General features: G+C 47.0%; 1 protein-coding gene across 3 annotated transcripts in view; it reads left to right on the forward strand.

The window, feature by feature from the left end:
* washc4 (WASH complex subunit 4) overlaps window positions 1-5,876 on the forward strand; it is a 180,805-nt gene extending 174,929 nt beyond the window's left edge. The window contains exon 33 of one of the 3 annotated variants that reach the window (XM_038810878.1): window positions 4,721-5,876. In XM_038810878.1, the coding sequence (XP_038666806.1) occupies window positions 4,721-4,755 (35 nt within the window). In that variant the 3' untranslated portion in view covers window positions 4,756-5,876. The other 2 variants (XM_038810879.1, XM_038810877.1) reach the window with 2 other exon arrangements.
* The last annotated feature ends 12,910 nt before the right edge of the window (window positions 5,877-18,786 follow it).

Below are 18,786 nucleotides of genomic sequence, written 5' to 3' on the forward strand. Positions count from 1 at the left end.
TCCAAAACCTAGGACTTGGTTCCTCCCTCTGCAACTTGACTTCCTGATCCATAGACCGCAAATAACAGCACCTCCTCAACTCCGGGGCCCTGCGAGGCTGCATACTTATCCCCTACTATACTCTCAAAATTTGGCTCCAACTCCATCTACAAGTTTGCTGATGACATGACTGTAGTGGGTCGGAGGGAGATAGAGAACCTAGTGGCGTGGTGTATCGACCTCAACATCAGCAAAACTAAGGAGCTGGTCATTGACAGACTTCAGGAAACGAAGTATCGTACACGCCCCTGTCGGCATCAGTGTTGGCGAGGTGGATCTGGCGTGGAGACAACCACTGAGTTCGAAGAATATTTCACTGGGGCAAACAGCAGAGATGCTGTCACCAGTGCCTCCAAACACAACCCCTGACTCATCCACACCTAAGTAATATCCTGGTCCCCAAACTAACCCAACACCTCCACATTGGCTGCCCAAAAATAAAACATCAAATTCGACATCGCCAATGCCCCCAACTGCCTCTTTCCTCTTAGGACCGCCCTTTGCATCTGAGGAGTTCTCCCTGCCATATGAAACCTGTTATGAGTCACCCCAACCTCCAACATAACACCATAGGTAGAACAATTGGGAGACATTGAAACAAAAACATGAATCGCTGCAAGATATTCATCTTCATAGGTTGAATCCGACCAGCCAGCTGCAGTGGAAGGCTGTACCACCTCTGTAGATCTGCCTTAACCCTAATCATCAGGCTAGTGTAATTCTGTTTACACTAGCCCAATCATGAGCCACCTGAAGCCCCAGATGGTGGAAACTTGTTCCAGCCAGACGGAACAGCAGCCCTCCTCCCACCAACCCAGTTCCTCCCCTTGAAGGGCGCACCTCAAAATGCTCGCTCTTCCCAACGTTTAGTTTATGCCTCGTAAAGGAGCCAAACCTCTTCAATATCCCCATAATGTCTCCTATCACTGGCCCTGGATCCCTTACATAAGGCAATAGATCATTTGCGTGCAAAAGCACCCTGAGCTCCACTCCTAACAATCGCCCTCTACTAGTATATGAAGACAAACTAGGGAAGGGGCCGTACCAACCTGGTATTGGGGAATGAGCCCGGCCAGGTGGTTGAAAGTTTGAGTAAAGGAGCATTTCGGGAACGGTCACCATAATTCTCTAAGTTGTAAGGTACTCGTGGATAAGTAAGAGTAGTCCTCGGGTGAAGGTACTAAATGGGGAAAGACTAATTACAACAATATTAAGCAGGAATTGAAGAATTTAGATTGTGGTGGCTTTTCGAGGGTAAATCTGACATGTGGGAGTCTTTCAAATATCAGTTGTGGGCGGCACGATAACATAGTCGCTTAACAACTCCAGAGTCCCAAGTTCGATTCCCAGCTTGGGTCACTGTCTGTGCGGAGTCTGCACGTTCTCCCCGTGTCTGCCTGGGGTTCCTCTGGATGCTCCAGTTTCCTCCCACAGTCCAAAGATGTGCCGGTTAGGTGGATTGGCCATGCTAAATTGCCCTTAGTGTCCAAAAAGGTTTGGGTGTGATTACTGGGTTACAGGGATAGGATGGAGATGTGGGCTTCAGTGGGGTGGTCTTTCCAACGGCTGGTGCAGGCTCGATGTGCCGAGTGCCCTCCTTTTGAACTGTAGATTCTATGATTCTACGATTAGAATTCAGGACTGGCATTTTCCTGTGCGGTTGAAGGATAAGTATGGAAATTTTTGAAATCTTGGATAATAAGGGATATTGTGAGCATAGTCAAAAAGAAAAAGGAAGCATTTGTAAAGTCTAGAAGGCTGGGGACAGATGAAGCCTGTGAGGTATATAAACAAAGTAGGAAGGAACTTAATCAAAGAGTCAGGAGAGCTAAAAGATGTCAGGAAAAGTCCTTGGCAAACAGGATTGAGGAGAATTCCAAGACATTTAATACATATATAAAGAGCAAGAGGGTAGCCAGTGAAAGGGTTGGCCCACTCAAGGGGAGAGGAGGGATTCTATGCGTGCAGCCAGAGGAAATGGGCGCGATATTAAATGAGTACTTTGCATCAGTGTTCACCTTAGAGAAGGACTTGATGGATGAAGAGTCTAGGGAAGGGTGAATAGATGATCTGTTGATATCAAAAAGGAGGTTCGGCGTCTTAAAAAGCATTACGGTAGATAGGTCCCTAGGGCCTGATGGGATCTACCCCAGAATGTGGAGGGAGGCAAGGGAGTAAATTGCTGGAGCCTTCACCGAAATCTTTGTATTCTCAATGGCTACAGGTGAGGTCCCAGAGGGCTAAGAGTAGGGAGTGCTGTTCATTTGTTTCAGAAGGGTATTTGGGATAATCAAGGAAATTATAGGCCGGTGAGCCTTAGGTCACTGGTAGGGAAATTATTGGAAAAGAGTCTGAGGGACAGGATTTACTCACATTTGGATCAAATGGACTTGCACACGATAGGTAGCATGGTTTTGTGAAGGGGGTGTCTCACTAGCTTGATTGAGTTTTTTGAGGAAGTGACTAAGATGATTAATGAAGGGAGGGCAGTGCATGGACTTTGGTAAAGCCTAAACCCTCATGGCCGACTGGTATAAAAGGTGAAGCCACATGGGATCAGAGGTGAGCTGGAAATATGGACACAGAATTGGCTTGGTCATAGAAGACAGAGAGTAGCAGTGGAAGGGTGCTTTACTGAACTGAATGGAAGGCTGTGACTGGTGGTGTTCCGCAGGGATCAATGCTGGGACATTTGCTGTTTGTAGTTTATATAAGTGATAAAGAGGAAAATGTAACTGATCTGATTAGTAAGTTTGCGGATGACTCAAAGGTTGGTGGAATTGTGGATAGCAATGGGGACTGTCAGAGGATCCAGCAGGATATAGATCGGTTGGAGACTTCAGCGGAGAGATAGCAGATGGAGTTTAATCCAGACAAATGTGAGGTAATGCATTTTGGAAGGTCCAAATCGAGTGGGAATTATAGAGCAAATGGCAGACGCCTTCGGAGTATTGACAGGCAGAGGGATCTGGGTGTACAGGTACACAGATCACTGAAAGTGGCAACGTGGGCGCATAACGTAGTCCAGAAGGTATACATGCTTGCTTTCATCGGTCGGGGCACTGAGTATAAAAATTGGCAAGTCATGCTGCAGCTTTACACAACCTTAGTTAGGTCACAATTGGAAGATTGCGTATAATTCAAGTCACCACAAAGTAGAAGGATGTGGATGCTTGGAGAGGATACAGAAAATGTTGCCTGGTCTGGAGCTATGAGGAGAGGTTAGATAAACTCAGATTGTTTTCACTGGAACGACGGAGGTTGCGGGGTGGCCTGATAGAGGTTTACAAAATTAGGAGTGGCATGAATAGAGTGGATAGTCAAATGCTTTTCCCAGGGTGGAAAAGTCAATTACTAGGAAACATAGTTTTAAGGTGCGGTGGAACGTTTATAGTAGATGTGCTAGGCAAGGTTTTTACACAGAGTGGTGAGTGCCTGGAACGTACTGCCGGGAAATGGTGGAAGCAGATTCGATAACGGCGTTTAAGAGGCATCTTGACAAATACATGATTAGGATGGGAATAGAGGGATACGGACCCTGGAAGTGCAGAAGCTTTTAGTTTAGACAGGCATCATGATCGGTGCAGACTTGGAAGGCCGAAGGGCCTGTTCCTGTGCAGTACTGTTCTTTGTCCGAGGCCTTCAATGTCTTGATTGCCAACGCAGTCTTCCAAATGTGGCCTAACTAATGTTGTGTAAAGCTACAGCAGGACAGCTCTGCCTCGTCTCCCTGTACAGCCTAGACAACCCCGAACACTTGGTGTTCTTTCGCACACTGGCATGATGCACATCGTATAACAGCCACACCCACGATACAAACCCAGGGCCTATCCCAAACTTCTCCATAATCGCGAACAGGTAGCTCCATTCAACCCTATTATAGCCTTTTCTGCTTTGAGACACTATTATCACCGGTTCCAGCCCCACTTGAACTACTTTAAGTAACAGCCTTATGTTGGACAACCATTTTCTGCCCTTAACAAAGCCTGTCTGATCTTCCCCCACAACATCCGGGAGACGGGGCTTTAACTTCAACAGTAAGACCTTGGCTAAAAGCTTTGCATCCACATAGAACAGAGAAATAGTTTGGAACGACCCACACTTTTTGGGTCCTTATCCTCCTTCAAAAGGAGGGAGATAGACGCGTGCCCCATCGTCTTCGAGAGGGAATCCCACGCTAATGAATCATTAAACATCCCCAGTACTAACGGGGCCAGCTGATCCATAAGCTTCTTATAATATTCTATCTGTCACTGTCCACGTGGAGTTTGCACATTCTCCCCGTGTCTGCGTGGGTCTCACCCCCACAACCCAAAGATGTGCAGGGTAGGTGGATTGGCAACGCTAAATTGCCCCTTAATTGGAAAAAAGAATTGGGTACTCTACATTTATTTTTTAAAAATAAATAAAATTCCATCTGGTCCCAGCACCTTCATGTTTCAGTATGTTAACAGTGACTTAATGAAAGCTCTTGTTTTCCCCACTTTTCCAGTCTCTTCTGCTCAGCTGAGGTTACAACTATTGCGAAACATGAAGAGAGCAAACTGGGGCAGTGTAAAGAAGGGTGGAGTCTCGTCTCGTTCTGTCTAGTGTGAGGTGCAAGTAATTTTAATGTCACGGTCACAATACTGGCTTGGAGTGATTGTGTTTTTCCTGATCCTGTAACTACTTCTTCCTCTAGATGAAGTGGCCAAATCGAACAATGATGACTCATGAAGCAGTTGGCCATCAGACTCGAATGTGGAAAGATGTTTTGAAAGCCATTTTCAAAGAAACTTGCTGATGTATTTCTCCCTGCACCTTCTCTTCCTTCTCTCACTCCCTTCTCTCTTGCACTGTTTACTCTGGCTGTTTTTGTAGCTCATTTATACTTTTATGTGGCTTGTTTTTTGTGCTTGAACTTTGTGTTATTGTGCATTTTGCAGAGTTGGACATTCTGTCACAACATGATTCTGCTCACTAATGTCCTGACTATTTCTGGTGCCTGGTTTCTGAAGTATGAAGAGCTCCAATCAGAGTGGAGAGAAGCCAGCAGTACCCACATTACATTCAGAAAGCCCGACACCTGCTGCTGATCCTTTTCCATTTTGGTGTTTCCTTTTGACAAGTCTAATTTATTCACCTTCATTTGAGCTTTGTCGTAGGCAGCAGAAAACCAGGGTCCAAATTTAACTGAATAAAATTGTGCCCAAGTAGTGTAACAAAGTTCTAATTGGCGTTAGGGAGTGCACTTTGCATAACTGGAAGTACATGCTCCAAATTATAATGTGATTTGGGCCAGCAAGTAGAACCATTGTAATTATTGCAGTTCTTAATCCAGTTGGGACGATGGATCAAGGCTACAAGGTAATAAGCTTTTTGGGTTTTATATTCATTTCTGAGGTTTTGTTTCAACTGTGCTGCCCAGTGTTTCAGTCTTAACTCCCAGGCACCTAACCATTTTGCATCAAGCTGCAGTTCTCAGGGTGTAACAGCCTTCAATACAAAAGTAAATTGTTCCTGTAAATGGACCAAATTCTACAAAACAATATAAAATTTAATATTTTAGAAATCTATTTAACTTGCTAAAAAGGAGTTCTCATTTGAATAAATCATAGTACAAAGAACAGAAATGTTTGATTAAGGTTTCTCTTTAAGTTGCACTTGGTATTTGATAAAACCTGCTGTATGTTGATTTTTAATTGCGAACTATCTGGTATAAAATATAACTGATGTCTGCCAGTTTATAAACACCAAGTTTGTCATACTCAGGAATATTGGACCCAACAAAACAGTTTGTTCATTATCAAGTATGTTTTGTTTCAAAATAATTAAAGAGCATTAAGATGTGAAACTAATTTTAATTGTGCACATTTTTCAACATATACAACTTCTTTTCTGTGACCCATCACTGTAAGACGTGCTGGTATAAAGCAGGTGCCATCTTCAGATTTAAGGCTGTCCTAGAGCATTCGAGTACACTGGAAGTGATGAGTGATGATCCAATGGAAATATAAAAAAGTTTTCCTTGTTCGGGGAGTCCAGAACTCGAGGTCAGCTATTTAGGGTTGAGATGAGAATAAATCTCTGCCCTCGAAGATTGTGAATCTTTTGAATTCTCTACCCTCGAGAGGTTCAGTCATCAAGTATATTCAAAATATTGGAATAAAATGGACATTCCGATTCGCTCCAGAATCTGCTGCTATTATCAATTTTTTAAATTGATTTTTGACTTGTGCATAAGATTGGGAAAAAATAGATTTCCAACATGCAAGTTTGGTTTACTGGGCTCAATATCAAGAAGACTTTTCTGCTCTGGACTTTACCAATACAGGGTTTATACAAGCTCTTCTTTCAACTGCAACTATTTAATTAGACAACTGGCTTAAACAGATTTTCAGAGGCTAGATTCCGAGAATAAAAGCAGACCATTTCACAGTGTTGACTTTGCACTGGAGTTTGGTGACTGAGGGAGTGTGGTGAATGGGGAGCGAGGTGCTCCTTTCCAACTTTCCTCAGGAAGACAAATGGCGGTCTTAATAAGTTGGACCTGGAAGCTGTGGAGCTGATTGGGTGAGTACAGTCGAGTATTTCCTACTTCTATCACTTAAAATGTTTGAAGTGTTATTTTGTGGTTCATCGTTTATAACGGCTGTATTCTGTAACAACGAGGAGCAGGAAAGGAGGGCTCTACAGTAATTGATATTATTTGATACCCAAAAGATTTAATTTAATTTAAAGGGATAAGTCATGATAGGAGAGCTCAAAACTGTGGTGTGCTCTTCCTGCTGCATGTGGGAAGCCGGGAACATTTCCAGTGCCAGGGACCAGCATGTGTGCAAGAAGTGTCTCCAGCTGCAGCTCCTGGAAGCCCAGGTTTTGGAGTAGTGGCTGGGAGCACTGTGGAGCATCTGCGCGGTTGAGAGTATCATGGATAGCATATATCGGGAGGTGGTCACACAGCAGGCTAAGATTCCACAGGTAGGAAGGGAATGATCACCAGGCAGAGCAGTTCAGGAATCTCCTGTGGCTATTCCCTGCTAAACAGAGATACCACTTTGGATAGGGTTGGGGGAATGGCCTCTCCGCGGAAAGCAGCAACAGCCAAATTCATTGCACTACAATTGGCTTTGCTGCACAGGGAGGAGTAAAGAGTGGGAATAGAACAAAGAACAATACAGCACAGGAACAGGCTCTTTGACCCTCCAAGCCTGTACCGGTCATGATAACACCCTTGCCCAAATCCCTCCACTTCCCAGTGCCATATCCATCCGATCCATGTATTTGTCTAGATGCCTTTTGAACGTTGTTAATGTATCTGCTTCCACAACCTCCCCTGGCAATGCATTGCAGGCACTCACCACCCTCTCTGGGGAAAAAAACCTGCCTTGCACGTACAGTGCAGAAGTAGGCCATTCGGCCCATCGAGTCTGCACCGATCCACTTAAGCCCTCACTTCCACCCTATCCCAGGTTCAATTCCCGGCTTGGGTCACTGCGGAGTTTGCACATTCTCCCTGTGTCTGTGTGGGTTTCCTCCGGGTGATCTGGTTTCCTCCCATGGTCCAGAAAGACGTGCTGTTATGTGAATTGGACATTCTGAATTCTCCCTCTGTACCCGAACAGGCGCCAGAATGTGGCGACTAGGGGATTTTCACAGTAACTTCATTGCAGTGTTAATGTAAGCCTACGTGTGACAATAATAAAGATTATTGCTATTACCATTATTATCCCCATAACCCAATAACTCCTAACCTTTTTGGACACGAAGGACAATTTAGCATGGCCAATCGACCTAACCTGCACATCTTTGGACTGTTGGGAGGAAACCGGAGCACCCGGAAGAAACCCACGCAGACATGGAGAGAACGTGCAGACTCCGCACAGACAGTGACCCAGTGGGGAATCGAACCTGGGACCCTGGCGCTGTGAAGCCACAGTGTTAGCCACTTGTGCTGCCCTCTCTAAACTTTGCCCCCCAGACCTTAAACCTATGCCCCCTGGTGACTGACCCTTCAACCTTGGGAAAGACTGCTTGTCCATCCACTCTATCCATGCCCTTCATAATCTTGTAGACCTCTTATCAGGTCACCTCTCAACCTCTGTCATTCCAATGAAAACAATCAAAGTCTATTCAGCCTCTCCGCATAGCTACCACCTTCCAGTCAAGGCAACATCCTGGTAAACCTCCTCTTCACCCTCTCCAAAGCCTCCACATCCTTCTGGTAATGTGGCAACCAGAATTGTGTGCAATATTCCAAGGTTCGAGACAGCTGTAGCATAACTTGCCAGTTCTTATACTCTATGCCCCATTCCAAGGAAGATAAGCATTCCGTACGAGAGGGAAGAACTGAGGGAGATCAATATTAGTAGAGAAATGGTGCTGGGACAATTGATGGGATTGAAGGCAGATAAATCCCCAGGGCCTGAGAATCTGCATCCCAGAGTGCTTAAGTAGGTGGCTCTCGAAATAGTGGATGCATTGGTGGTCATCTTCTGGGATTCTACAGACTCTGGAACTGTCCCTGCAGATTGGAGGGTAGCTCACGTCACTCCAATATTCAAAAAGGGAGGTAGAGAGAAAGCAGGGAATTATAGACCAGTACGCCTAACATCGGTTTAATCTATTATCAAGGACATTACAGCGGAGCTTTTAGAAAGCAGTGGCAGCATCAGTCAGAGTTGGCATGGATTTATGAAGGGGAAATCATGCTTGACAAATCTGTTGGAATTCTTTGAAGATGTAACCAGTACAGTTGACCAGGGGGAGCCAGTCGATGTGGTATATTTGGACTTTCAGAAGGCGTTTGACGAAGTCCCACGTAAGATTTTATTGTTCAAACTTAAAGCGTATGGGACTGAGGGAAATGTATTGAGTTGGCTAGAAAACTGGTCGGGATTAATGGGTTCTTTTCAAATTGGCAGGCAGTAACTAGTGGGGTACCACAGGGATCGGTGCTGAGACCCCAGCTATTTGGATGAGAGACCAAAATGTAACATCTCAAAGTTTGCAGATGATACCAAGTTAGGTAGGAGGGTGAATTGTGACGAGGATGCGGGGATTCTACAGCATGATCTGCACAAGTTGGATGAGTGGGCAAACCAATGGCATATGCAGTATAATTTGGGTAAGTGTAAGGTTATTCACTTTGGAAGAAAAAACAGGAAGGCAGATTACTACCTGAATGGTTGTAAATTGGGAGAGGGGAGTGTACAGCGAGGCCTGGCTGTCCTTTTGCACCAGTCGCTGGAGGTAAGCATGCAGTGCAGCAGACGGTAAAGAAGGCTAATGGTATGATGGCCTTCATTGCAAGAGGTTTTGAGTATAGAATCAGGGATGAGTTGCTGCAATTATACAGGGCCTTAGTGAAGCCACACCTGGAGTATTGTTTGCGGTTTTGGTCTCCTCTGAGGAAGGATGTTCTTGCTCTCGAAGGAGTGCAGCGATGGTTTACCAGACTGATGCCAGGGATGGCGGGACTCATATGAGGAGAGATCGACCAGGTTGGGATTGTTCTCGCTGGAGTTCAGAAGAATGAGGGGGGATCTCATAGAGACTTATAAAATTTTAACAGGACCAGACAGGGTAGATGCAGGGAAGATGTTACCAATGATGAGTGTGTCCAGAACCAGGGGTCACAGTCTGAGAGTTCAGGTTAAACCATTTCGGACAGATACATAGACGATAGGAGCAGGAGGAGGCCTTTTGGCCCTTCGAGCCTGATGGGATATGAGGAGACATTTCTTCACACAAAGAGTGGGATTCCACAGGAAGTACTTGATGCTAAAATATTGAATATATTCAAGAGGCGGCTGGATACAGCACTTGGGGAGAATGGGATCAAAGGCAATGGGGAGAAAGCAGGATTAGGCTATTGAGTTGGATGATCAGCCATGATCGTGATGAATGGCGGAGCAGGCTCGAAGGGTCAAAAGGCCGCCTTCTACTCTTTTCTTCTACATATCTATGTATGCTTTCTTGACTACTTTCAAAGATCTGTGGACCTGACGCCCAGATCTTTCTGACTTTCTCTACTCCTAAAAGTTTTGCTATTTCCCCTCTATATTAGACCTCCCAAAATGCATTACCTCACATTTGTCCGGATTAAACTCTATTTGCCATTTCTCTACCCAAGTCTCCACCCTATCTATGTCCTGTTGTATCCTCTGACAATCCTCAACACTATCTGCCACTCCACCAACCGACGAATCAGACCAGCTGCATTTTCCTCCAAATCGTTCATGTACACTACAAACAAGAGGCCCCAGCAGAGATCCCTGTGGAACACCACTAATCACAACCTTCCATTCAGAAAAGCACCTTTCCGCCGCTACCCTTTGCCTTTTGTGACCAAGCCAGTTCTGTATCCATCTTGCCACCTCACCTCTGATCCTGTGTGACTTCACCCCTTTATATCAGTGTGCCATGAGGTGCCTTGTCTAAGGCTTTACTGAAGTCCATGTAAACAATATCCACCGCCCTCTCATCAGTCATCTTGGTCAAAAAACTCAATCAAATTAGTGAGGCACGACCTTCCCTTCACAAAACCATGTTGTCTATTGCTAATGAGTCCGTTTGTTTCCAAATGGGTATAAATCCTCAGTATTCCCATCCGGCCCATGAGAGTTACCTACCTTTTAAAAAATATATTTTTATTAAGGTATTTGAAAGTTTTTATAATAGTAACAATGGCATAAACAAGATATAATAAACATTTCCACCCCATCTCAATCTTCACAAACCCCAACCATAAAACAACAATCCCCCCCGCCCTACCTGGAATACTGCATCTGCTGACATTTTAATTTTCCCTGAGAAAGTCGACAAACGGCTGCCACCACGGTTCAAGGGTGAACCCAACCATTGACCCTCTTAAGGCAAACTTTATTTTCTTGAGACTTAGAAACCCAGCCATGTCACTAACCCAGGTATCCACACTCGGGGGGGGCTTCGAGTCCCTTGACATTAACAAAATCCGTCTCTGGGCTACCAGGGAGGTAAAGGCCAAGACGTCGGCCTCTTTCGCACCCTGACCTCGCGGCTCTTCTGACACTCCAAAGATCGCTACCTCCGGACTCGGCACCACCTGTGTTTTTAGTACCGTGGACATTGCCTTAGAAAAATCCCGCCAAAGTTTCAGGCATGCTCAAAACATGTGGACATGATTTGCTGGGCTTCCGGCGCACCTTGCACACCTGTCCTCTACCCTGAGAAACTTGCTCATCCCAGCCACTGTCGTGTGCGTCCAGTGGACTACCTTAAATTGTATCAGGCTAAGCTTGGCACATGATGAGGATGTATTAACCCTGCTTCGGACATCTGCCCACAGAACCGCCTCCATCTCTCCTCCTAGCTCATCCTCCCACTTGCCCTTGAGCTCGTCCACCGGAGTTTCCTCCGCCTCCGAAAGCTCCTGGTAAATATCCAATACCTTCCCCTCTCCCACCCAGGTACTGGAGACTACTCTGTCCTGTATCCCCCGTGATGACAGCAGCGGAAAGGCCGGAGTCTGCTTTCTCGCACCTGCAATACCTAAACCCATTCCCTGCTGGCAATTCAAATTTATCCTCCAAGGCTTTCAAGCTGGGGAAACTCCCGTCTGTAAATAGATCCCCCATCCTTCTAATTCCTGCCCTTTGCCATCTCCGGAACCCACCATCCAGCCTACCCGGTACAAACCGATGATTATTATAAATTGGGGTCCAAACCAATGCTTCCTCCACTCTCATATCTCCTCCATTACCCTCAGATTCTCAGAGCCGCCACCACCACCGGACTTGTGGAGTATCGGGCCAGCGAGAACTGAAGAGGTGCCGTTATCAGTGCTCCCAAACTTGTGACTTTGCATGACGCCACCTCCATCCGCCCCACACCGTGACCCCCCCACTACCCACTTCCTAATATTAGCCGCCCAGTAGTAATTGCAGAAGTTTGGCAGTGCCAACCCACCTTCACCCCAACTGCGCTCCAGCAACACTTTCTTCACTCGAAATAACCTTATTCACCTGCTTGAAAAGGCCTTTGGGATGAAGATGGGGAGGCACTGAAAGACAAACCGAAATCTGGGGGGACCGTAATTTTCATGGTCTGTATCCTCCCGCCAGTGATAGTGGGAGCATGTCCCATCTCTTAAAGTCCCCTTTCATTTGTTCTACCAGGCGGGATAGGTTTAACTTGTTTAGTGCCTCTCATTCCCGGGCCACCTGGATTCCCAGATACCAAAAGCTCTTCCCTACCATTCTAAGCAGCAGCTCTCCCAGTCTCTTCTCCTGTCCTCTTGCCTGGATTGCGAATATCTCACTTTTTCCCATGTTCCATTTATACCCCGAAAAATATCCAAATTCCCCAGGATTCGCATTTCTTCCCCCATCCCCTCCAACGGGTCTGAAATATACAAGAGCAGGTCATCTGCGTAAAGTGAGACCCATTGCTCCACCAGCCCCCCCCCCCCCCCCCCCACCCCGAACCAGCCGTTTCCAGTTCCCAGAGGCTCTTAATGCCATGGCCGATTGCTCTATGGCCAGAGCAAACAGTAACGGAGAGAGTAGTTTAAAATATCCTGCCCTCAGCCGGTTCGTACGCACACTTGCTACTCAAATTAAATGAAATGAAAATCGTTTATTGTCACAAGTAGGCTTCAAATGAAGTTACTGTGAAAAGCCCCTATTCGCCACATTCCGGCACTTGTTCGGGGAGGCTGGCACAGGAATTGAACCGTGCTGTTGGCCTGCCTTGGTCTGCTTTAAAAGCCAGCTCTTTAGCCCTGTGCTAAACTACAACCGCAACCAGTCAATAAAGCCCTCAGCTAACCCAAACCTTCCCAGCACCTCCCACAGGTAATTTCACTCCACCCGATCAAAAGTCTTCTCCGCATCCATCGCTACCACCACTTCCACCTCCTCTCCTTCTGAAGGCATCATAACAACATTTAAAAGCCTTCGAACATTGGCTTTGAGGTGCCTGCCCTTTACAAATCCTGTCTGGTCTTCCCCATCACCCCCGGAACACAATCCTCTATCCTTGTAGCCAATATCTTAGCCAGCAGTTTGGCATCCACATTCAGGAGAGAAGTTGGCCTGTATAACCTGCATTGCTCTGGATCCTTCTCCCATTTCAGGATCAATGAAATTGAGCGCTGCAACATTGTTGGGGGGAGGGCTCCCTTCTTTCTTCATTAAATGTCCTCACCAGCAGTGGGCTCAATATCTCTGAAAACGTCTTACAGAATTCCACCGGATAGCCGTGAGGCCCCGGGGCCTAGCCTGACTGCATGCCCCCAAGCCCCTCGATTATTTCCTCAATCTCAATTGGGGCTCCCATCCCTTCCACCAGATCCTCATCTACCCTTGGAAACCTCAACTGATCCAAAAACTGCCTCATCCCCTCCACCCCAGCCGGGGGTTCCGACTCATATAATTTACTATAAAAGTCCTTAAACATCTCATTCACCCCCACTGGGCCCAGGACAGTATTACCGTCTCTACTCTTTACTTTCCCTATCTCCCTGGCCACCTCCCTTTTCCTGAGCTGGTGCGTTAACATTCTGCTTGCCTTTTTCCCGTACTCAAATCGCCCCCCTTGCCTTCCTCAACTGTTCCACCGCTTTCCCTGTAGTCAACAGCCCAAACTCCGCCTGTAACCTCCGCTGCCCCCTCAGTAGCCCCGTGTCCGGAGCCTCCGAGTATCTCCTGTCCACGTGGAGTACCTCCTCCACTAACCTATCCCTCTCAGCCTGTTCTGCCTTTTCTCTGTGGGCCCATATCGTGATTAATTCCCCTCCGACCACTGCCTTCAAAGCTTCCCAAGCCATCGCTGCACAGACCTCCCCCGTATCATTTGTTTCCAGGTAATTCTGGATGGACTTGTTAACCCACCCACAGATCGATTCGTCCGCGAGCAACCCCACATCCAGTCTCTATAGCGTGGGTTGCCCTCTCTCCACACTAACCCGTAGATCCACCCAATGTGGGGCATGATCCGACACTGCGATTGCCGAGTACTCAGTATCTACCACCCCCGGTATTAGCGCCCTCCTCAGAAGAAAAATGTTGATGCGAGAGTATACCTTGTTGACATGCGAGAAAAAAGAAAACTCCTTCGTCCTTGGCCGTGCAAACCTCCACGGTCTACTCTTCCCCCCCCTCCCCATCTGTTCCATAAACCCCTTCAATTCCTTTGCCGCGGCCGGCCCCCTCCATGTCCTGGATTTTGACCAGTCCGATTCCGGATCAATGACTGTGCTAAAATCTCCCACTCTAAGTCTAGGATCATACCTAACACCCGCCTCATAAATTTCACATCGTCCCAATTCGGAGCATATATGTTCACAAGTACCACCCGCACCCCCTCCAGATTTCCACTCACCATTATGTACCTACCCCCCTTGTCTGACACGATTCTCCCTGTCTCGAATGCCAGTCGTTTATTGATCAAGATCGCTACCCCCCTGGTCTTTGAATCCAGCCCTGAGTGGAATCTTTGACCAACCTACCCCTTTCTCAATCTCGGCTGGTCTGTAACCTTTAGGTGTGTCTCTTGTAGCATTGCCACGTCCGACTTCAGCCCCCTCAAATGTGCAAACACGCAAGCCCTCTTGACCGGCTCATTCAACACTCTGACGGTCCATGTAATCAGACTGGTCGGGGAGCTTCCCGCAACTCCCACCCCCCCCGTCAACTAACCATCACCCTTTTTAGGCCAGCCTCTAGCTCGCGCCCTCCGCCTCCTTGCCCCCCCCCCCCCCTCCCCTCGGGCATTCACCGTTCCCGACTTCCCACTTGCCCCCTAGTAACAGTTCCTCCCCTGTCAGCAAAGTAACTCCCCCCTCCCTCCCCCGTAGCAACAGCACTAGGAACCCAACCCCCCAAGTCAAGCTCCAGCTTAACACCTGCTCGCCCCACCACTGTGCTTCCGTGAGTCAGCTGACCCATGCTGACTTGATAGCGCCCGCCCATGGTACCAAGCAGTCTGTTACCTTACTGTCTTTTAAAACACCCAATACTTCTTCCCTTTTGATGTCAACATGACCCAAACTGTCCACACACCCTACCCAAAGTTCTTTTCTTTGGTGAACACTGATGCAAAGTATTCATTTAGTACCGTGCCCATTTCCTCAGGCTCAATACATGGATTCCCCCAAATCCATTCCCTGGCCACCCTCTTGCTTTTTACATATAAATAAAAAGCTTTGTGATTCACCTTAATCCTACTTGGCAAGAATTTTTCATGACCCCTCCTAGCCCTCCTAATTTCCCGCTTCAGTACCTTCCTGCTTTCTTTATACTCCTCAATGTTTTTGTGTATCCTCACCCATCATCGTAACAGATGTTAATCAATTTTAAGGGGAATAGATGGGCGTTTCTGTGGCCGCAAACGAGTCTCCAGGGCGGCATGTTGCCTCCCGGTGGTACCAGGGGATTGGAGTGTGGCGAATGTCATGCCCCTGTTCAAAAAAAGGAATAGGGATAACCCTGGGAATTACAGGCCAGTTAGTCTTACTTCGGTGGTAGGCAAAGTAATGGAAAGGGTACTGAGGGATAGGATTTCTGAGCATCTGTAAAGACACTGCTTGATTAGGGATAGTCAGCACGGATTTGTGAGGGGTAGGTCTTGCCTTACAAGTCTTATTGACTTCTTTGAGGAGGTGACCAAGCATGTGGATAAAGGTAAAGCAGTGGATGTAGTATACATGGATTTTAGTAAGGCATTTGATAAGGCTCCCCATGGTAGGCTTATGCACAAAGTAAGGAGGCATGGGATAGTGGGAAATTTGGGCAGTTGGATAACGAACTGGCTAACCGATAGAAGTCAGAGAGTGGCGGTGGATGGCAAATATTCAGCCTGGAGCCCAGTTACCAGTGGCGTAGCGCAGGGATCAGTTCTGGGTCCTCTGCTGTTTGTGATTTTCATTAATGACTTGGATGAGGGAGTTGTAGGGTGGGTCAGTAAATTTGCAGATGATACGAAGATTGGTGGAGTTGTGGACAGTGAGGAGGGCTGTTGTTGGCTGCAAAGAGACATAGATAGGATGCAGAGCTGGGCTGAGAAGTGGCAGATGGAGTTTAACCCTGACAAGTGTGAGGTTGTCCATTTTGGAAGGACAAATATGAATGCGGTAGGGTTAACGATAGGGTTATTGGCAATGTAGAGGAGCAGAGAGATCTTGGGGTCTATGTTCATAGATCTTTGATCTATGGTGTGCTAGCGTTCATTAGCAGAGGGATTGAATTTAAGAGCCGTGAGACAGCTGTACAAAACCTTGCTAAGGCCACATTTGGAGTACTGTGTGCAGTTCTGGTCACCTCATTTTAGGAAGGATGTGGAAGCTTTGGAAAAGGTGCAAAGGAGATTTACCAGGATTTACCCAGAGAGTAGTGGGGGCATGGAATGCACTGCCTGTGGAAGTAGTTGAGTCGGAAACGTTAGGGACCTTCAAACGGCTATTGGATAGGTACATGGATTATGGTAGAATAATGGAGTGTAGATTAGTTTGTTCTTAAGGGTAGCATGGTAGCATTGTGGATAGCACAATTGCTTCACAGCTCCAGGGACCCAGGTTCGATTCCGGCTTGGGTCACTGTCTGTGTGGAGTCTGCACATCCTCCCCGTGTGTGCGTGGGTTTCCTCCGGGTGCTCCGGTTTCCTCCAACAGTTCAGAGATGTGCAGGTTGGGTGGATTGGCCATGCTAAATTGCCCTGAGTGTCCAAAATTCTATGATCTATGATTAACCTAGGACAAAAGTTCAGCACCACATTGTGGGCCGAAGGGCCTGTCCTGTGCTGTATTTCTCCATGACTCTGACTCGGAAGTATGGGATTGAAGGTGGTTTAGCGGTTTGGATCAGTAATTGGCTAGCTGAAAGAAGACAGAGGGTGGTGGTTGATGGCAAATTTTCATCCTGGAGTTCAGTTACTAGTGGTGTACCGCAAGGATCTGTTTTGGGGCCACTGCTGTTTGTCATTTTTATAAATGACCTGGAAGAGGGTGTAGAAGGATGGGTTAGTAAATTTGCAGATGACACGAAGGTCGGTGGAGTTGTGGATAGTGCTGAAGGATGTTATAGGATACCGAGGGACATAGATAAGCTGCAGAGCTGGGCTGAGAGGTGGCAGATGGAGTTTAATGCGGAAAAGTGTGAGGTGGTTCATTTGAAAGGAGTAACAGGAATGCAGAGTACTGGGCTAATGGCAAGATTATTGGTAGTGTAGATGAACAGAGAGATCTCGGCATCCAGGTACATAAATCCCTGAAAGTTGCCACCCAGGTTAATAGGGCTGTTAAGAAGGCACATGGTGTGCTAGCCTTTATCAGTAGGTGGATTGAGTTTCGGAACCACGAGGCCATGCTGCAGCTGTACAAAACTCTGGTGCGGCCGCACCTGGAGTACTGCGTGCAGTTCTGGTCACCACATTATAGGAATGATGTGGAAGCTTTGGAAAGGGTTCAGAGGAGATTTACTAGGATGTTGCCTGGTATGGAGGGAAGGTCTTATGAGGGGCAGCACGGTAGCATTGTGGATAGCACAATCGCTTCACAGCTCCAGGGTCCCAGGTTCGATTCCGGCTTGGGTCACTGTCTGTGCGGAGTCTGCACATCCTCCCAGTGTGTGCGTGGGTTGCCTCCGGGTGCTCAGGTTTCCTCCCACAGTCCAAAGATGTGCAGGTTAGGTGGATTGGCCATGATAAATTGCCCTTAGTGTCCAAAATTGCCCTTAGTGTTGGGTGGCGTTACTGGGTTAAGGGGATAGGGTGGAATTGTTGACCTTGGGTAGGGTGCTCTTTCCAAGAGCCGGTGCAGACTCGATGGGCTGAATGGCCTCCTTCTGCACTGTAAATTCTATGAATTCTCTGAAAGGCTCAGGGACTTGAGGTTGTTTTCGTTAGAGAGGAGAAGGCTGAGAGGTGACTTAATAGAGACATATAAGATAGTCAGAGGGTTAGATAGGGTGGACAGTGAGTGTCTTTTTCCTCGGATGGTGATGACCAACACGAAGGGACATAGCTTTAAATTGAGGGGTGGTAGATATAGGACAGATATCAGAGGCAGTTTCTTTACTCAGAGAGTAGTAGGGGTGTGGAACGCCCTGCCTGCAACAGTAGTGGACTCGCCAAAGTTAAGGGCATTTAAGTGGTCACTGGATAGACATTTGGATGAAAATGGAATAGTGTAGGTCAGATAGGCTTCAGATGGTTTCACAGGTCAGCACAACATCGAGGGCCGAAGGGCCCGTACTGCGCTGTAATGTTCTATGTTCTATGTCTTAGAATGGCTACAGGCCGTTCTGGAGGGATGAATAACCAGTGGTCGTGGTACACATTGGTACAAACGACATGGGTAAAAAAATGGATACGGTCCTAAAAGCAGAATATAAGGAGTTGGGAAGTAAGTTTAAAAAGTAGGACCGCAAAGGTAGTGATCTTTGGATTACTACCAGTGTCGCGTGCTAGTCAGCATAGAAATAGCAGGATAGACAAATGAATCTGTGGCTGAAGATATGGTTTGAAGGGGAGCGTTTCAGATTCCTGGGTCATTGGGACCGGTTCTGGGGGAGGTTTAACCAGTACAAACTGGACAGGTTATGCCTGGGCAGGTCCAGGACTGATGTCCTATTTACTAATGGTTGGGGAGGGTTTAAACTACAGTAGCAGTGTGATTGGAACCAATACAGGGAGTCAGAGGAGGTGGACCCTAGGACAAGAACAAAAGTTAGAAAGGGAATTAGAAAAGTGATGGGCAAAAGAATTAAGGGCCAGAATCAAACAGAGGCT

The sequence above is a fragment of the Scyliorhinus canicula genome, chromosome 11, assembly GCF_902713615.1.
Source record: "Scyliorhinus canicula chromosome 11, sScyCan1.1, whole genome shotgun sequence".
NCBI lineage: Eukaryota > Metazoa > Chordata > Chondrichthyes > Carcharhiniformes > Scyliorhinidae > Scyliorhinus > Scyliorhinus canicula.